At 33.7% G+C, this 21,739-nt stretch overlaps 1 protein-coding gene across 1 annotated transcript in view; it reads left to right on the top strand.

Annotated features, from left to right (window-relative positions):
* Positions 1 to 21,739, top strand: part of MSH4 (mutS homolog 4) — an 83,156-nt gene that overhangs the window by 4,623 nt on the left and 56,794 nt on the right. The window contains exons 5-10 of the mRNA XM_072751314.1: positions 4,668 to 4,828; positions 6,124 to 6,234; positions 9,049 to 9,164; positions 9,991 to 10,164; positions 14,891 to 15,063; positions 16,112 to 16,179. Of these exons, the coding sequence (XP_072607415.1) occupies positions 4,668 to 4,828; positions 6,124 to 6,234; positions 9,049 to 9,164; positions 9,991 to 10,164; positions 14,891 to 15,063; positions 16,112 to 16,179 (803 nt within the window). The remainder of the gene's footprint in view (positions 1 to 4,667; positions 4,829 to 6,123; positions 6,235 to 9,048; positions 9,165 to 9,990; positions 10,165 to 14,890; positions 15,064 to 16,111; positions 16,180 to 21,739) is intronic.

The following is a 21,739-nucleotide window of genomic DNA, read 5'->3' as shown; positions in this document are numbered from 1 at the left end:
ATTTGGTATTGTCAGACTCCCTAATATTTACCAGTCTAACAGTTGTAATATACTAACTGTAGCCTGATTTTGCATTTTCATGGTTATTAATGAGGTTGAGTATCTTTTGTGTGCTTTTTGACTATATAGCTAGCTTTCTTTCTTCTTTCTTTCTTTCTTTCTTTCTTTCTTTCTTTCTTTCTTTTTTCTTTTTCTTTCTTTCTTCTTTCTTTCTTTCTTTCTTTCTTTCTTTCTTTCTTTCTTTCTTTCTTTCTTTCTTTCTTTCTTCTTTCTTTCCTGTGAAATGACTTGGTGTATTTTACTATTTTTCTTTGGCTTATTTTTCTGGATTTGTAGAATTCTTTATATTTAGAATACATGTTCTGAATATATATTCTGATGAGTACATATATTGTGTATATCTTCTCTAGGTTTGTGGCTTGTCTTTCTCCTTTTTTATGATTTTTTTGATGAACAGAAGTTCTTCATTTTATACATTTTTAGTAACGGTTCTGTCTTCACTTATAAGTATCTTACAATTGTGTTTTATATATGTCTATTAGGTCTTTTTTTTTTTTTAATAAACTCTACACCCAGTGTGGGACTTAAACTCATCACTCTGAGATTAAGAGTCACATTATCTATCCCCTGAGCCAGCTAGGTACCCTATTAGGTCATTTCTTTAATCATGTTGTTGAAGTCTGTATGACTAGAGACTTTTTGTAGAGATATATTAAGATCTCTCATTATGATTGTGGACCTATGTCTCTAAGTAGTTCTATTAATCTTTTGTTTTGCTTATTTTTTTAAAGATTTTTTTATTTATTCATGAGAGAGAGAGAGAGAGAGAGAGAGAGAAGCAGGCTCCACGCAGGAAGCCCAATGTGGGATTTGATCCCGGGACCCCAGGATCACACCCTGGGCCAAAGGTAGGCGCCAAACCGCTGAGCCACTCAGGGATCCCGTTTTGCTTATTTTGAAGCTATTTTATAGGAGCCGAAAAATTTAGCATTGTTTTATTGTAGTATGAAATGACTCTCTTCATCTCTAAATAAACTTTTTGCCTTAAAGTTTGTCTGCTATTAATATAGCGATTCCTTTTCTTTAGGTTAGTGTTTATATGATATATATATCACACACATATATATATATATTTTTAAAGATTTCATTTATTCATGGGAGACACAGAAAGAGAGGGAGGTAGAGACACAGGCAGAGGGAGAAGCAGGCTCCGTGCAGGGAGCCTGATGTGAGACTCCATCCTGGGTCTCCAGGATCACACCCTGGGCTGAAGGTGGCGCTAAACCACTGAGCCACCTGGGCTGCCCTATATGATATATATTCAAAAAATTTTTGACTTCTAAACTTTTACCCTCAGGCCTTTGTACGTGGTATTTCCTATGCTTAGGAATTCTTTCTTCCCCTCTTCATACAGTCAATTCTTATTTATTCCCCAAGACTAAGCTTAAGTGTCACTCCTTTCAGAAAGCTTTCTGTTATCCTGCAAGTCTAGGTTGAGTCTCACTGCTACGTGCTCCCATTTCACTTTGCATTTTACTAATAATATTGGTATTTTAATTGTCTTTCCTCTTTGCTGTGCTGTAAACTCCATGAAGGCAGAGACTATAGCAGTATGGATCTAATTGGAAGGTAGAACTATATAGTGATTTAAACAAGGGAGGTTTAATATAAAGAATTACTAAACTATGATAAAAGAATCACTATAGGATATAAGAAAGCTTATAGCTTACCGTATAGCTGAGGAGGGGCCCAAGGGATCATACTTGGAATTGGAAGCAAGTATGAAAAAGCAATACTTTTTCAGGATTCATCTCCCAAGTCTGGGGTATAGATTTCCTTGGAGAAAGTGAAATTGAACCTATTAAATGGCAGAGGGTGCAGATTTGCCAGACAAAGGTTAGTCTACTGTCTCCCTTCGAAGTGGTGCTATATGGGGCATTTAATGTTCATCTCTGCTTTTGGCAGGTTAGGTACCCACAGTGTGATTGACCTGGTTGGCCTTGGTAAGAGGAAGTTCATGATGTTGAGCCATGCATATCCTTGCCACCATGGCTGCTTTATTCTTAGGCCTATTAAAGATGCCTGGGGTTGTTGAGATAAGAGGCTAATTGACATCCACAGAGTGTATCATTTTTGTCTACCTGATTATCAAGGGTCTCCTCTATAGTAGATGCCCTTTAGTAGGCATTTGTATGAGACACAAATATTTTAAAAGTTTATGCCCATTCAGAGAGGGTCCATCTGCATACTTTTTCCCTAGTTTTTCTTGTTACTCTCTTCCACCCTTATTTCTTCCTAGTCCCTAACTATCCAGCTAGAGCATTACCAACTACGTATGAATGAGTCTAAATCTGTATTTCTGGTACCGTACTACTTCATTCCAGATGTGATGGACAACTAAAGGTATTGCTCAGAGTTCTCTACAAAAGATCAAAGTGAACAAAACAGCTTAAAAAATTAGAATAGCAATGCATATCAAGTAGCTCAGTGAAAGAGAAGTTTCATGGCAGAAAAGCAATGGAAGAAATTATAAAGGAAGAAGATCGTACAAAAGCAAAAGTGTTTAAGATATCAGATCAAGATTGGTAGCAACTACAAATCATTTTCATTGATTTACAAAATTTTTATAAACAGATGGAAAAATTAAGATTTAGTAAAAACCTATATAAAAACACATAGACGTCTCAAAAGGAAATATAGAAAACAAATGCATATACTAAGTTATGTTCAATTTTGATAGTAATTTTCAAAAATACGAATTTAAGTGTCAGTACTTTAAATTACTCAGTAATAATAATATAATACATTTCAGAAGGCAGTAAGGGTAAACATACAATAAAATTGGTTTTTCCCATATACTGCTGATGTATCAAAAATTGGAAAAAATAGACTTGGTATATGGGCACCTGGCTAGCTCAGTGAATAGACATGTGTCTCTTAACCTCATCATGGGTTTGTGCCCCATGTTGGATGTAGAGATTACTAAAATAAGCTTTAAAAAAATTGGTAGAATTCTGAAAGAAATTTGGCAATATATATGAGATCCTTAACAGATGGTGGTTTTCCTTTGTTCCAGTAATTGACTTCTAAGGATCCACTTTAAGGAAATAATAGACCCACAAAGAAGCTTTAGGCACTAGGATGCTCATTATATCATTACTTACAACAGAGATAACAGTATAAGTGTTCCTTTAGAAGTTTAATGGAGATGTCTTCTGAGTGTACTGAATTTCCACTGGAACTTGGTATTTATTTTCCAATTAAAAATAGAAAGGCCTTATTCTATTGCAGAACTTAAACTGACTTCATAGATCTAATATAAACTCAGTTATAATGTATAAATAAGATGGCTTTTATGGCCAAGAGTTTATAGATCTAGACATAATAAATTTTTAAATGAACTCTTAAATTGACTACTAAGATTATGTAAGTGTATAATTTTGTAGGTATTAGAAGAGTAGAAAAAAATCTAGGTCAAGGAGAAAAAAAGAGAGGAAATGGCTTCTGTTGAAAGATTGTCAAGGATATCAAAATTATGTTTGCTTTTGGACAATAAAATTTTACATATTTTTAGTCTGACATTTTTTTCATCCATGAATAATGTCTCATATTTAAATAATTTCATATACTTTACAAAAAACCCCGTCTATATTATTGCATATAATTCTTACAACAACTTTGTGAAAAAAGTTTGGTATTTCCACTTTAAAGATGAATAAATGGTTAGTTTTGTAAAGGTTACAACTTATCGGTACAGATCTCAAAATCAGTAATAATATGTAAAGGTTAGGAGGAGCAGATCTGGACTCAGGCTGCGCGTGTGCAAAGTCTGACTTTACTAGTACCATCCATGCTTCAATCTCCTTATAGGTAAATGGAATAAATAACGATATATATATGATAAAATTGTGACAGTTTTTTAAAAGACTTATTTATTTGACAGAGAGAGAGAACACAAGTAGGCAGAGCAGCAGGCAGAGGGAGAGGGAGAAGCAGACTCCCCACTGAGCAGAAAGCCTGATGTGGGACTTGATCCCAGGACCTTGGGATCATGACCTGAGTTGAAGGCAGATTCTTAGCTGACTGAACCACCCAAAGCCCCCTAGAATTGTGACAATTAAATGAATTAATCCAAATAAAGAATTTAGAACATTCTTGGCACATTGAAAAAGTAACCAACATTACACATATAATTACATCTAATTGGAGTTTATAGTTATAATATTTTATTCTTTATAAAATGCATATAATCCCATTGAATTAGGCAGGGCAGTAACTACATTTTGTGATTTTTGATTATTTATTATGAAGTAATTTGCTCAAATTGATACAGCTTTTAGATGATAGAGAAGGATAAATAATCTAGGCTTTCTGATCCCAAATTCAGTGTTCCTTCATAACTCCATTCCAATAAAATGCAAAATAGGACAATGTATAAGTCATTTCTAATTTTGAGGTGAAGTTTTGGCAAAATGCTTTTGAGAATTAACATTTTTATTTGGTCTGGATATGAAAAGGTTTTTTTTTTTTTTATTAAGGAAAAAGATTATTTCCTTGGATATGTGAGAGTCATGTCCTAAACTTGGTGTTTTGAGATCTTATAAGAAAATGTGAAAACATACTGTTATTAATGTTTATACATTTTCTTTTTAAAAAAATTTTAACAGCTACATCATCATCTGCAGTTTCAACACACTCCCCATCAGTTATTGTAGCTGTTGTAGAAGGTAGAGGACATGCCAGAGGTGAAATCGGAATGGCAAGTATTGATTTAAGAAGCCCACAAATTATATTATCTCAGTTTGCAGATAACACAACGTATGCAAAGGTAAGTATTTATACTCTTAGAAAATGATTGAGTGAGCACTATGTGATTTTCAAGTCACTGCTTTCCTAATTAGTCTACTTTTTTGTGGAATAAAGATTAATCACAATTGCACCAATGTAGGCTGCTCTGAAATAAAATTGTTTTACATTGGATTTTAATTTTTTGAATGTATTTTGTCCTAAAAATAATATGCTTTGCTGTTAATATGAATATTTCAGATTACTGTTAGTTTCTAAAATTAACATCTTCAAATTAATAATTCTTGGACTCATTCCAAAGATTATATATTAATGCTATTGCCAAAGGGTTGTTTCCCCTGAACAGTATTAGAATTTTGTTTTCCAGAGTTCAGGGAACCTGATCTTTTAGGGCAGTCATAATTTAACAACTTCTTGCTTTTACTGCCTATCACTTAGCATTAATTTGGGCCACTGGCCTATTGTCATGGGAATTTTTGTCAATTACAAAAATGGAGGTAATCTTCAAATCTCTGTATTTTAAAAAGTTATTTGACCCAATTTCTATTATTAAAAATATATACTATGTTATTTGTAGCATTTTATTGTTTTTTCCTTTTTTCTAATTCCTTTTTATGGTTTCTCAGTACATAGAGTTACTTTTCTATCTAATAATTAATTTTTTTAACATACCTAACAACCTACATGATACTAGTACTGCATGCTAACTTTATCTCTGGGTATTTCACATTTTTATGCAGTTTTTAAAAAATAGGAAAAAAGCTTTTTTAAAAACAGAAATATTTGGCAAATTGGCTAAGAATTTCTGTGTCTGGGATAGTTACAAAAAATGCAGTTATACTGTGAAAGGAGTAAGTTGTAAAATATGTGTTTCTCATCTCTGTTTCTATACTGTTCAACTTTTAAGCTATACCAGTGTGATCATATTGATCATAGTCATAGTATTGAATGTATTTTTTTATGGAGATGGACAAGATACCAAATAGATTTTATTTTAAAACATCTTGTTTTAGGAATATGTATCTGATAAGTTCAAATTAATTTTTGATCTTAAAGCAAATAATTTTGAGGTAAAATATAACCTATGTTTATGATATTTTATATATATGATATATATCTTTATATATACCTGTAGAATATGTTTAATATATCATTATTAAAAATATTTTTAACTGACATCTATAATTAGAACAGTTGTAATTTTGTGTATCTGTGAATTAATTTTAAGTACTTACCTCTCAGAAAAATATGCCACTTGCTTGGTTTTAGAGAATCCTAAGCTTACATTTAAGAAATTATTTATTCAAATGATTTTAGGTGATCACTAAACTCAAAATTTTATCACCTTTGGAAATAATAATGTCAAATACTGCTTGTGTTGTGGGGAATTCAACTAAGTTGTTTACTCTGATCACAGAAAATTTCAAGGTAAGTGATTTTTATTCTCAATAGTAACATTCAAATCTTGATTTAAAATCCATTCTGTAATAGCATTCTAGAGAAAAATAACGTGAATGACTTTATACTTATCCTAAAGTACTGATTAAATACAAGTCCTAAGCTAATGGACTATTAATACATAAAATAAAAATGACAGGGCATCCACTTACTTGATTTGGTATCCTTGCCCTACTTTAAACAAAAGGGAAACTGTTTCAGATAATAAAGGAGGCTTCTCAGAGTATACTCAAGGCAGACCCTTAGAGAAAAAATAGATTCCCTTAGGTATAGCTGTGTGGAAACTAGTTATTGTGCTGCCAGACTAGTTGAAATCGAAGTTCGTATTCTAGGGGATAGCACTATCAGCAAGTGCTTTTTATTTTAGAGAATTTGATCTATAGTACAGAATTGTTTTAGCTTCCCCTGGTAGCATGTAGCATGTAGTTAGCCTGCTGCTCTAAGCCTCCACCTGTGGGACTGTGCCAAGGAAGTGCCCTGGAACTTTATCTTATGGATGCACTCCCTGTAAGTGAGAGGTTTTCCAGCATGCAGTTTATTTCTTTCCTTTAGCAAATGTTTGTGGAATGGGGGCTGTAGTTCTGAACCAAGTAGGAAGCATTGCAGTTGGAATAACGCTTGAAGAGTGCAAATTATTTTCAGAATATACTATCTTATGTTTGTAGCCTTATCTTTAACACATTTGACATCAAGCTGAGATTTAAAATCCAATGATTCTTTATTCTTTATTCTTAGTATATTTTTTTATAGTTCTTTAGTCTTAATATATTCAGCATCTGCAATCATACAAGATTTATTGTCGTGCTCTTAGAGATCCTTTGTAGGTCAGCTGTCTTTGACTTTTGCCAGACGTGGCCCTTATTGTCAATCTGTTTCTATTATACAGGTCTCTTATATACTGCCTTTTTTATGTTTTAAGTTAAAAAAAAGAAAAAAAGAAAAATTTATTGGTTTATGTAACTGAGAAGCCAAATGGTTGGATAAATCTTATCCCTACTCTCATCCCCATCCCCATCTTTTTTTTTTTTTTTAATTGTTAGGTAGATTACTTCTGTGAGGTTTAAGATGATTATGATGGCTACAGATTAATATCATCTCAGTTTAGTTAATTCAGAGGAAAAATACATTCTTTCTTCCAGTATCCAATCCACATATAAATTCTAGGGAAGAACCCCGGTGGGCCTTGCTTTGTTCGTATTTCTACATGTTAGACTAATCACTATTTCTCAGGGTAGAAGCAATATGATTTTTTTTAGAAGCAATATGATTAATTAATCCCTGGTCTTTTGCTTTCTGTGGAGCACAAAGCACTGTAATGGACAGTTCTACCAAAACCACATGGAATGTAAAATAGATGAGTCCTTCAAAGGCAAAAACAGCATCTATCCACTTCACTTGAGATGTAGGGCAGTGTGGCATGGTACTTAAGAATACAGGAGTCAGACTGCTTGTTTCAGATCTTGATTCTAAGTGGTCTTGTGCAAGTTAAGTTACTTTAGTTTTTTTTTAATCTATAAAATAGGGAAAGTAATTTCCTTCTAGAGAATTGGTATTTAATTAGACAAGTGACCTCATTGATAAGGTTACTTTTGGGCAAAGTCCTAAAAGGAAGTGAGAAACAGAGCTATCAAAGTATTTGGAGTAAAAGTCTTATAGGGAAAAAGTCGTATAGGGAAAAACCAGTGTTACTATTATTATCATATTACCATACTTACCATAAAAAAACCTTCATTAAAAGAGAAGCACTATTTAGTGAAAGGGCTTTGTAGTCAGAGAAATCTAAATTCAAGTCTCACCTCTGGCACATATTAAATGTATGATGTTAGAAAAGCTACTTGACTTTTTGGAATTTTACTTGTAAGGAAATTGTAGTTAATACAAGACTTATGTCATAGAGTTACTGTGGAGATTGAGTTAACCTAAAACAATCTTGCTGCATAACAAATTCCCTATCTCCTCATGAGTTTTTTTTCTTATAACTCTTTCATAGTCCAGTGTTATATTTTCTTATGTACTCTTTTTATTCAGAGTCGGTAAACCTTTTACTCTATAACTTCATGCTTTTTTCTGTACTCTTTTAAAAAAAGTTCCATTCTTTTATTCTAAATAAATTTACCTCATGTATATAGCGTCTCATAGATTTGGTAGCTGGAATTGATGTTTTCTTCCTCTGCAACTAATACATTGAAAGAATCTATCTCAATTATGATAGAATATGTAAGACCAAATGTAAAATCTGGGTAGTGATGTTGCTGTAAAATAAAATTAGTTGAAAGCAAAGATGGTCATGTTTATTCTTTATGATCATACCTACCATATTCATTTAAATGTCATGTGGATATGGTCTAATAAGAGCTGTAGACTGCTATAGATTCTCTGTTGTAATCTTAATTGTTATATTTCCAAGTATTCTGTTTCACTTACCTAACCGTCTAATCAATAATCATCTCATCTCCATCCAACAATGACTAATTCAACTAACATCAAAGCAAATATTAACTATCCATAACCAAAAAGGACGAACATGAGCTCCTATACTAATTTTACTCATCCTATTTATTGGCTTAACCAATCTACTAATTCATTTAGCACACAGATAATCATGCTCTTCTTATAAATCATTAAGAAAATATCCTATTTAACTCTGGAAAACAATAAATAATAAAAAATAAACTTTATATGATATTGAAGCCATCTACCCATGTACCTGCATGTGTTTAAGAAAGCAATTTTGGGCAACTTCATGAAACTTAAAATTTATTTTGAAATTAAAACTTCTTTCAGAATGTTAATTTTACTACTATCCAAAGGAAATACTTCAATGAAACAAAAGGACTAGAGTACATTGAACAGTTATGCATAACAGAATTCAGCACTGTCCTAATGGAGGTCCAGTCCAAGTAAGTTATGATGTAAGGAAAGTAATACATCAGTAGTGTGAGTTCCATGAGGGCAAGGTCTTTTGTCTGTTTTGTTCTCTGCTGTATCTCTAGAAAAGTGCCTGGCTCATAATACACACTCAGTAATTAGTGAAATAGTGATATAGTTAACTAAAATTCACATGCATGGAATATTTTGCCAGCTTAATTTATATAGCATTTTTCCAGATTGGACATTGTCTGTTGTATTATGGTTGCTGCTTACTTTACTTTGGAGTAACCTAGAAACTACAGTAACCTAGAAACGTGAAACACAGAGCTGTGGCCCTGTAACTTCATGCGTGTACTCCTAAGAGATTCAGCTAAGACAGGGAATGATACTTTTAGAAAGGATATGTTTTAGAAAGTATGAAATAGATACTTTATTGAACCAGGTTGGACTAGTTGTTTATTTTGTTAATCACAGTGACTATGCTTACCAGGACCATAACACAGTTTTCTATACCTAGGAACCTCCTAACTCTCAGACCTTTTCAACATTATTTGAATTCTTAGAACAGTACATTGACACAAATTACCATTGAAAATTGTCTTCTAACACAATTCTTTATTGGAGTCCTTAAGTGTCAGACTTCAGAAAGCTATCAACTTTTATGTTTTAGAAGTTGTGTAGCTAGCTTTAAAAAATAAAGAGCACTTGGTGTGCTTTTTCCGTTTGAATTTAAGCAATGCTATGCAAGTATTTATAATTTTCCTAATAATGAGGTGAAATAAATGTTTCCTTGCATAGCAATAGTTTTTATTTATTCTAAACATTTATAGTGATGTGTCATTGGTCACCTTACAGGTATTACTGCCTTGCAGCTGTTGCAGCTTTATTAAAATATGTTGAATTTATTCAAAATTCAGTTTATGCACCAAAATCGCTGAAGATTTGTTTCCAGGGTAGTGAACAGACAGCCATGATAGATTCATCATCAGCCCAGAACCTTGAATTACTAATTAATAATCAAGACTGTAGGTAAGATCATCTAATTTTTTTCTTATAAAATGTAAAAATGTATTTTATTATGTCCTATTTTTCTATGAATGGCTACTTTACATTTCTTTAAATTGTTTGATGTAGAAATATTGAATAAACAGACCTTTAATCATTGTACCATTGTTCCTGAACTGCTCAGATGTTTCACTAAAGTCAGATTTTAAAAAGATGCTTGTAAAAAAAAAAAAATAAAAAATAAAAAAAAAAAATAAAAAATAAAAAGATGCTTGTGTGAAACAACAAAAAACAAACAATCCGTTTCAAAACTAGGCAAAGGATTGAATGGACATTTCTCCAAAGAAATATACAAATGACCAACAAGCACAGGAGAAGATAATAAGCATCACTAGTCATTAGGGAAATGCAAATCAAAACCACAATTACTACTTCACACTTATGAAGGTGGTTATTATCAAATAAGCGGAAAATAAGTGTTGGCAAAGATGTGGAGAAATTGGAACCCTGGTACGTTTATTATGCAAATGTAAATTGGTACAGTATTTTGGGAAACAGTATGATGATTCCTCAAAAAAAGTTAAACATAGAATTACCATATGATTTGGCATTCTACTTCTAGGTACATACCAAAAAGAATTGAAAGCAGAGACTCAAAGAGATACTTGCACACAAATGTTCATAGCAATATTATTCACAGTAGCCAAAAAGTGGAAATAAACCAGATGTCTATTCATGAGTGCTGACTAGATAAACAAAATAGGGTATACACATAGTGACTAACAGAATATCATTTAACCTTAAAAATGAGTGAAATTCTAATATATGCCCTGAGATATATGGAATAAGCCAAAACTCGAAAGGAAAAATATTTTATAATTCCATTTAGATATTTATACTAGACAAATTTATAGAGACAAAGTAGACAAAAATAATCAGAGACATAGAACAGCAGACAGTGGGTAGTTACTGTTTGGTGGATTCAGAGTTTCTGCTTGGGATGTTGAAAAAGTTTTGGAAATGGGTAGTGGCAGTGGTTGTATAATATTGCAGGTGTATCTAACAACACTGAATTGTGTGCTTAAAATGGTAAATTTATGTTATGTGTGTTTTACCACAATAAGAAGATATTGTATCCAGATTACCACAAAATTGGAATAACCAGCCTTAAAAGCATCAAGTACAGGAAATTTAAGTGGCTATATTATTTGAAAAGGTAAAAATACTTAAATCAATTTGGTCTGTGGTGTATGACTAGATTGCTGGTTTTATGGGTTTATTATTAACTTTAGGTAGAGTACCAGGAATATTGATGGTGAGCGTGAGACAGAGAAAGAAAGAGGGAGAGAGAGGCACAGACAGACACACACGGTGTTTATAGATTTCATAGTGAGGTACTTAAACTAGAATTAAAATGTTAGTAGAAAATAATGCAATCAACATGGTGATGGTGAGGCAGGAATTCATTAATGTGGATTTGGTTTGGTATGGAGAATTAATGAGCCATGGTTTTTCTCCTTGATGAATTACAGTCTAGAGGAGGAGACACGTAGACAGTATTATTAACATGTACTAAGTTTGGTGATAACATTTGCATAAAAATGGTGGGATCAATAGCAGAAAGAGAGTTGATTGGGCTTGGGTTAAGGGTAAAGGAAAGGCTGTCTAGAGGAGATAAAACCTGGGGTGCAAGTTTTGAAATATGAATAGAAGTTATCCAGATGAAGTAGAAAAGGTAGTGAGACCATGAAAAATCAAATCTTGAAAGCAGGATTTTCAATATAACAACATGGTATGTGCAAGGAAGCTGAAGCTATTTAGTACTACTCATGGGTAAAGTGCAAGTTGGGAATAAGCAAGCTTAGAGTAGTTATATATCATCTTTTGGTAATTAAATATAACATTAGATATCAATGAAAGGGATAAGCTTAAAATGTTTAACAAATTTTATCAGTACAAATTTAAAACCAAAGTTGTTTAAAAATCTCTATTTGTATATTCCTATCTTAGCTTCACTTTCCATTATGTAAAATTGCCAGACATTATTTGCTGTTGCGAACTTAGAAACATAGGCTATCTAATTTTGCGAATTATTTATACTCTAACCATCAAGAGCAGTTTAAGTATAGGTACTGTTGATACTACTTTGAGTAAGAGTAGTACTGTGTATAATACTTTGTTATCTATCAGTATAGTGGCCTCAGTTCCCTTGCAGTTCCATTGACTAATGATGGTCTAAAATTACAACATTAAAGAATTTGTAGTTAATTGGAGTTATTATTCCCTTTCAGCTTAGTGAATAAGTAATATTTTTTCTTCTTGCTACTTAAAAAGGATTAATATTATCTGGAAAAATTACTCTGTCATTTGCTTTCTATGTTGTAATACCATAGAGTAACATAGAAAGTCAATAACCAAGGTTGGTAATTATTACAGAGTGTTTTATATTTTGTCACATTTCATAGTTCCTCATTATTTATCATTATTATTGTCAAATATTGCTTGAATTCCTGCTCTATATTAAATAATAGGATATTTGACCTCTAGGAGTTCATTTATAGTTGAAAAGGAGTAATTGAGAAGTCTTTTCACAGACTTGAACCAAAGCGTATTAGGTTAAAAGATGGGTATTATACCTGCTGAACTATCTGAATAGCTCTAACGCTTCTGTAGACTTGTCACCTGTTCAGAGCAGTTTCACCCTTTGATTTCTATAGCAAATGGCAGGTTTGGGTGTGTTGCTCACTTCCTTTGTTCCTACAGAAGTCCAGTTCTCAAAAAGTAAATGCCTGTAATGATGCCACCCTTGCCTCTGGACAGGACTTGATTTGAGTAGTTGTCTGGACATTTGTTTAATTTGATATACCAGGGGCACCTGGCTGGTTCAGTCAGTAGAGAATATCACTCCTGGTCTCAAGGTTGTGAGCTTGAGCCCTGTGTTGGGGGTAAAGTTTATTTTAAAAAAAAGAAATAAATTGATATACCAAAAAAGCTGCTAGCCTGATGGCTAAGACTCATTCTTGTTTTCTACCCTCTCTCAATCCAGATTCAGTCCACTAGCAGATCCCCTTGATTCAATCTTTGAAATACATACCGATTCTGGACACAACTTATCATTTCCAAGGCTGTAGCTGAAACCACTATCTCCATAATTTTGGCCTAGACTACTATAGTAACCCCTAACTTATTTCTCTGCCTTCTTTTTTTACTTTTCTACACTTAGTCTATTCTTCACCTAGTGGGCAGACTGTGATCCTTTTAAACTAGGAATCAGATCTTAGAACTCTGCTGCTGAAAATCTTACAGTGGCTCCCATTACATTTAGAATAGAATCCAGAATCTTTACCATGGCCTCCAAGGACTTCTGTGTCCTGGCCACTATCAACTTCTTCATCTTCCTCCATTTTCTTTCACTTGCAAAGTTCTACCAACAATAATCCAGAAAGGCTTCCATGGCTTAAATTACTGTTCTGCTTGCTCGCCCCCCCCCCTTTTTTTTTAGCAGATAAGGACTTTTTATATTTTTTATTTTTATTTATGTATTTAAAATATTTTATTTTTATCTATTCATGAGAGACACACAGAGAGACGGAGACATGCAGAGACACAGGCAGAGGGAGAAGTAGACTCCATGCAGGGAGCCCGATGTGGGACTTGATCCCTGTCTCCAGGATCACCCCCTGGGCCAAAGGCGGTGCTAAACTGCTGAGCTACCGGGGCTGCCCCTGCTTGGCCCTTTTTAACTGATAACTCTCTTCTTGTTATTTAGGAAACTTTGGACATATTATTTCATTACTTCAGTTCTTTCCCTTGTAAAATGTGGTTAAATATAGCATCTACCTCACACTGTGGTTATTTTAATTAAATAAGTTTATATATGTAAAGTGCTTAGAACACTGCCTGGGACATACTTAGTGTTCAATGTCTGTTTCCTATTCTCACCATCGTTGTCAATATCATCTGCATCCCATCATCATCTTTGCATACCTTTTGAATTAAACTGTGAAATGCACATACAGGTCTTTCTCAACCAACTTAACTAAAGCAATCCTCCTGGTCATTCTCTGTACAGTCCTGTTTAATACTTTCTGTATTTGAAATGATTTTTTTCTCTTTTATTTATAATTCTCTAACTTCTTAAATTAGAGCAAAGTGATTCTATTAAATACTCATTTTTTGGGATCCCTGGGTGGCTCAGCAGTTTAGCGCCTGCCTTCAACCCAGGGCGTGATCCTGGAGTCCTGGGATCAAGTCCCACGTTGCGCTCCCTGCATGGAGCCTGCTTCTCCCTCTGCCTTTGTCTCTGCCTTTCTCATGAATAAATAAATAAAGTCTAAAAAAAAAAATACTCATTTTTTTTCAATCTGAAAGCTCTGTTCCCCCTTAAGAATATATTACTGATATCTTGCTATTATTAAGGGAATGCCAAGGACCAGAACATTTTATATTTGCCTGAATATTCTCATGAAAAAAGTCATGAAGTAAATGCTAGAAGATATTGTCTATCCCTTGCTAATTAAGGCATTATTCATTGATAGCATACTTGGAAGCATATTCGAAATATATATTCTCAGGCCTTATCTCAGACTTAACTCATCTCAGACTTAGAATTCCGTGTGTGATTTGTATGCACATTAAAGTTTGAGAATCACTACTATAGATTACAGGATTATTTAGAATGTGAAATGGTAATTCTTTTGGATTTTCCCTTGTATACTTAATGAAATTTTCCTAATTTGTGTTTTCAAAGGAATAATCATACGCTCTTTGGTGTTTTAAATTATACTAAGACTCCTGGAGGAAGTAGAAGACTTCGTTCTAATATATTAGAACCTCTAGTTGATATTGAAACCATTAACATGAGATTAGATTGTGTTCAAGAACTACTTCAAGATGGGGAACTCTTTTTCGGACTTCAGTCAGGTAAATGAATATCATCTAATTTTATGAATACGAATTATTAAAAAAATACATTGTCTTTTTATAAGAATACTAGTCATATTGGATTAAGGCTCATCCTGATACCATTATCTTAACTTGATTACATCTGCAAAAATCCAATTTCCAAATAAGGTCGAATATCAGGGTTTAGAACTTCAAAATCTTTTGGGGGGACATAATTCAACTCCCATCACATGAGGTAAGAGAATTGCCTTTGGCACCTGGCTGTTTGTTCACTTGCATAGTAGTACAGTTCTCTTCTAAATCTATAGGTGGAAAAACAGTAGATATGCACTGCTCCTAGTCCAATTCCTGGTTGCTAGCAGCTTAATCTTTTATACCTACGGTCTTCCAGCCATTCCACCTGTTCTGGTAGTGTAAACTGAAGTGGTACATGAGAATCTAGAAGGCATTGGGAAAGCTACAAAGAGGTGATATATATATTTTTTTGAGGCAATTTTTTTAAAATTATTTTTTTTTTAGTAATGTCTACACCCAACTTGGGACTCAAACTCAAAAACCTGATCAAGAGTTGCATGCTCCTCCGACTGAGCCAGGTGCCCCACAAAGAGGACATTTTTAATTGTAATCCTTTTCTTGTTCATAGTACCATCTTTTTGGTTTACCTCTACCTAGCATTCTGTGTAATACAGTTCGTCTGCCTTAGGCTCACGTTGTGATCCTGGGATCCCAGGATCAAGTCCCACATTGGGCTCCCTGTGTGGAGGGAAAAAAGTTACACATCAAAAAGGTGGGAAGAAAATAACATCTAAAACAGAGAAATATAGTTTTAGAAGGAAAGAGTGATCAACAGTGTCAGATTTTGAAGATAGATTATAACTAATAAAATTAAGAAAAGACAGAATTCATTGTCTTATTCCTGGCATATGTAAGATAGATAAAGATGATTAAAATAAGTAATGTTTATCAGTAGAACTGTTCTATTTTATTATTTGAGGATAACACTTTACATATTTTATATTTTGAACTCTAACACAAAGTTTAAATGCACTTTTTTTTTTTTTTTTAGTTATATCAAGATTTCTTGATACAGAGCAGCTTCTTTCTGTTTTAGTTCAAATTCCAAAGCAGGACACGGTATGTATGTATATATTATATGTTATATTGTTATACTTTATATGATATAACTTGTCTTAATGTGATAAAGCAGATGGAAAATATAAAAATGTTTTGTAAATTACTTCATTATTAATATCTGGAACATTTTTTATGCTTTTTTTAAGGAAACACTTTCCCCCCAATTTCCTATTCTATGTTACAGTAAAAATGAAGTTTCTTAGTTGAGGAATTGGTATATTTTCATTAATCTAATACTTGCTTAAAAAGTTTATAATTTTTTAAAAACTTAGACTATAATATTTGCTTAATAAATAACTAAATAAAAACTTTGTTAGATCCAAAGATTATGGGTGCTTCTTAAAAGTGAACATTATGTGAAGTTTGATTAGCATTCAAATAAGCTTATACTTTAAGGTGAAACAATGTTTTTGGATATTTTTCAAAATTGCTTAGCGCTTATAGGGACATCCTATAAAGAAAGTGATAGATGGGTTTTTTTTTCTTTAAGGTGAATTAAAAAAATATTTACCTTAATGAAATACATGCATATTTTTGCTTATATACTTAAAATGGAAAGGAGTTTTGTACATCAGTAGAGTTTGATTTAAAATTTGATTATTTTGCAAATCCATTGAAATCTAATTATGTTTCAAAAGTCTTTCTATATTATAGAGATAACACTCTTTAGTTTCATTTATAATAAAAACATCTGATGGATAGAAAAGCTTTGGCTGTTGTATACACACAGAACTAGAAGTTTTCTTAAATAATTGAAATACTTTATAATTCAATGTATGTAGGTGGGAAGTAGCCTAAAGCAACTGATAACTGACGTCTGGGACAAAATTAGTTATGTTCATAATGTGAGTTTGAAGGTATTCCCTCCTCTTTAGCTTTTTAGTACAGTTTGTATAGAACTGGTGTTATTTCTCCCTTAAATGTTTGGTAGAATTCACAAATGAAGCCTTTAGAACCTGGGAATTTTCTTTCTAGGAAGGTTTTTGACTATAAATTCCAACTTCTTAAATAGATACAACCTCTTCAGGTTACCTGTTTCTTATTGAATAAGCTTTGGTAGATTGTGTCTTTCAAAGAATTTGTCATTTCACTCAACTTGTTGAATTTATTGGCATTACATTGTTCATAATGACCTTCTTATTATCCTTTTTATATTTGTAAAGTTTGTAGTGATATACCTCTTTTATTATTGATGTTGATAATTGAATATTCTTTTTTTTCTTAGTCATCTTGGCTAGAGATTATCAATTTTATTGGTCTTTTCAAGAAACCAATTTTTGATTTAATTGATTTTTTTTTCTCGTTCTCCATTTCATGGATACCTGCTTTTATCAGTCTTTTTTTTTTTGTGAATGCTTGTTTGCTTGTTTTCTTCCAAGTTTTTGTTTCAATTTTAGTTAGTTAATATAGTGTAATATTAGTTTCAAGTGGTGACTCAGCACTTCCATACAAAACCCGGTGCTCAACTAAGTGTACTCCTTAATCCTTATCACCCATTTAACCCATCCCCTACCAACCTCCCCTTCAGTAACCCTCAGTTCTGTATAATTAAGAATACTTTATGGTTTGCCCCCCCACCCCCTTTCTCTTTTTCTTTCTTTTGCTTACTCTGTGCTTAGTTTAGTCTCCTTTTTCAGGGTTTTGAAGGTAGAAGCTGAGATCATTGTTTTTTTTCTTTTCTAATATAGTCATCTAGTGCTATAAATTTCCCTCTGAGTAATACTTTAGCTATATTTCATAGTTCTTGATATGTTGTGTTTTTCATTCAAAAGAGTTAAAAATACCTTCTAATTTCCTTTTTCATTTTTTCTTTGACATGGATTATTTAGAAGTGTGTTATTTAGTTTCGAGTATTTGGGAATATGCCAGATATCTTTCTGTTACAGATCTCTAATTTAATTCTGTAGTGGTCAAAGACATGTCTAATATGAATCCTTTGAGCTTTATTGACTTTTGTTTTTATGGCCAAGAATATGATCAATCTTGGAAATGTTCCATGTATACTTGAAAACAGTATATGTTTTGCTGTTATTGGATGTGATTTTCCATAAATATCTATTAGTTCAAGTTGATTGATAATGTTCTTCAAGTCTTTTCATTTTTCTTAAGATTATTTGTTTATTTAATTCTTAAAAAGGATTTATTTAGTTTAGAGAGAGGGGTGGAGAGAGAGAGCATGAATGGAGGAGAGGGAAAGAAGCAGATACCCTACTGAGCACAGAGCCTGATAAGGGGCTAAATCCCCCTATCCTGATATCATGACCTGAGCGAAATCAAGAAGTAGACATTTAACTGAGCCATCTGGGTGTCCCTCTTCAAGTCTTTATATATATATATATATATATATATATATATATATATATATATATATATATATTTGTCTATTTATCCTGTCAATTATTGAGAGAGGGATGCTGACAGTTCCAACTATAATTGTGGATTTGTCTATTTCTCTTGAAAGTTCTTTTTTGTTTTTTATAGTGGACATTCTGTTTCTATTATTAATTTGCATACATAAAATTCAAAATCATTTTCCTCCCCCCTCATTCTTTTTATTTCTTTTTCAAGTTTTTATTTAAATTCCAGTTAGTTAAATACAGTGTAATATTAGTTTCAGGAATAGAATTTAGTGATTCATCACTTACATAAAACACCTAGTACTCATCACAAGTGCCTTCCTTAATACTCATCACCCACTGAATCGTCCCCCTGTCAACCTCCCCTCCAGTAAACCTCAGTTTGTTCTCTGTAGTCCATTTTATGGTTTGCCTCTCTTCTTTCCCTCTCTATGTTAATCTATTTTGTTTCTTAAATTCCACATAAGAGTAAAATCATACAGTATTTGTCTCTCTCTGGCTATTTCACTTAGCGTAATACACTCTAGCTCCAACTGTGTTGTTACAAATGACAAGATTTCATTCTTTTTTATGGCTGAGTAATACTCCATTGTGTATGTGTGTGTGTATGTGTGTTTGTGTATGTGTATGTGTGTATACATACCAACTCTTCTTTGTCCATTCATCAGTTGATCTCTGGGCTCGTTATAATAATTTATATTTATATAATAATTTGGATATTGTTGATAATGCCATAAACATCAGGGTGCATGTACCCCTTTATATCAATATTTTTGTACCTTTTGGGTAAATACCTAGTAGTGCAATTGCTGGGACATAGGGTAGTTCTATTTTTAACTTTTTGAGGCACCTCCATACTCTTCTCCAGAGTGGCTGCACCAGTTTGCATTCCCAGCAACAGTAGGAGAAGGTTCCCCTTTTCCCATGTCCTCACCAACACTTACTGTTTCTTGTGTTACTAATTTTAGCCATTCTGACTGGTATGAGGTGATACTACAATTTTAATTTGTATTTTCCTGATGATGAGTGAAGTTGAGAATCTCTTCTTATGATTGTTAGCCATTTGTATGTCTTCTTTGGAAGAATGTCTATTCTTCTACCCATTTTTCCACTGGATTATTTGTGGGTTTTTTGGGTGTTGAGCTTTATAACTTCTTTATAGATTTTGGATACTAACCTTTTATCAGATGTCATTGGCAAATATCTTCTCTCATTCTGAAGGTTGCCTTTTAGTTTGTTGTTTCTTTCACTGTGCAGGAGCTTCTTATCTTGATGAAGTCCCATTAGTTTATTTTTGCTTTTGTTTCCCTTGCCTCAGGAGATGTATCTAGCAAGAAGTTGCTATGGCCAGTGTTAAAGAGTTTGCTGCCTGTGTTCTCCTCTAGGATTTTGATGGTTTTGTGTCTCATATTTAGGTATTTTATCCATTTTGAATTTATTTTTGTGTATAGTGTAAGAAAGTGTCCCAGTTTCATTCTTTTGCATGTAGCCATTCAGTTTTCCCAATACCATTTGTTGAAGAGACTGTCTTTTTTACATTGAATATCCTTTCTTGCTTTGTTGACGATTACTTGACCATATATCTGTGGGTCCATTTTTGGGTTTTCTGTTCTGTTCCATTGTCTGTTTTTGTGCCAGTTCCATATCGTGTTGATCATTACAGCTTTGTACTATAACTTGAAGTCCAGAATTATGATGCCTCCAACTTTGGTTTTCTTTTTCAAGATTGCTTTAGCTATTCGGGGTATGTTCTTTCTGTCCCTACACTGTGGAGATCAAGAAAGGATGCTGTATTTTGCCAAGTGCTTTTTCTGCATCAACTGAGAAGATCATATGTTCTTGTCCTTTTTTTTTATTAATATGATGTGTCACGTTGATTGATTTGTGAATGTTGAACTACCCTTGCAGCCCAGGAGTAAATCCCACTTGATCTTTGTGAATAATCCTTTTAATCTACTGTTGGATCCTGTTGGCTAGTATCTTGAGAAGTCCAAAACATAATTTTAAATAAAAACTGAAAAAAAAATAAATAAAAACTGTTGGAAATTCAAAGGGAAGAGATAATGAATTAAGATGGCAGCATAGTAGGAGGACCCTAGGCTTGCCTTGTCTTTCAATCACAGCTATGTAACTATTAAATCATTCTGAATACTCAAGAAATTGGTCTGAGGACTATAGAACATACTGCAGAACTGGAGGGAGAGAAGAAGCCACTTCGAAGAAGGTAGGAAGTACAGAGTCATCGTTTAGGGGAGAAACAAACTACAGATGCTGTGGAAGGGAGTGAGCCTTTATCACAGAGAAAGGTGAGAATGGAGTGCACAGGGATACAAAGAGAACACTTTCCCACAGTTATTGCCTGGGAAGACAAGAGGGTTGGAATTTCATGAGTTTTTATACACAGTGGGGCTCAAAGACTGGAGTTTATAAAGGTCCCCAGCTTCAGCTGGGTTAGAGACCTGAGGAAGCTGTCTTATTCCTGGAGAAGAGGCAGGTAAACAATGCTGGGGCAGACTGCATGATCTGAGAAATACCTAAGGGGCTTGGAGAGAGACTCCCTGGGCACTGCGTCCCTGGGGACAAAAGAACCAGCAGGCACCATTTCTCTTTCTCACCCTTCAGCATAGGTGCAGAGGCACCTACTGAGGGTAGTTAACCTGGACACTGGCTCTTCGCTGCACTCTACTCTAAAATCCACACTCCTGCACTCTGGCACAACTGTCCTTCAGGGTCAAAATTGCATCAGTCCTAGCACAGCGAAACCTTTTCCCAAAGAAAAAGAGTAGATCCCTGCCACAGCAGATCCCTGAAGTTTGTAATTTTAAAATTCAGCAGGCCTGGCTAGGGTGGAGCCCAAAGTGTGCTCTGCTGCTCCTGGCAAGTAAGTGATCCAGAGACAGTGTGAAATCAGTGATCTGAAAAGTACCTGTAACACAAAGGGAAATTATTTGCTCCTCTGAAAGCAATAAGCACAGACTCCCCTCTCCAGGGACAGTGGAGCAGACTGGCACCATTTCCCACCTCCTGCCCCTCAGCATTAACCAACTTCAGTAAGCAGTTCAGCCCCAACAATGGGTGCCTAACCTGCTTACTCCAGGTTTTACCCCTGTGTGTTCTGCTGGGACTGCTTTTCTTAGGCAAGTGTGCCTAATACTCCCTCAGAAGACCAGCACAAAACTCACACACACTATGTCTACTGACTG

This window comes from Vulpes vulpes, chromosome 3 (assembly GCF_048418805.1).
Source record: "Vulpes vulpes isolate BD-2025 chromosome 3, VulVul3, whole genome shotgun sequence".
Taxonomy (NCBI): domain Eukaryota; kingdom Metazoa; phylum Chordata; class Mammalia; order Carnivora; family Canidae; genus Vulpes; species Vulpes vulpes.
This window is presented reverse-complemented; position numbering and strand designations above follow the sequence as displayed.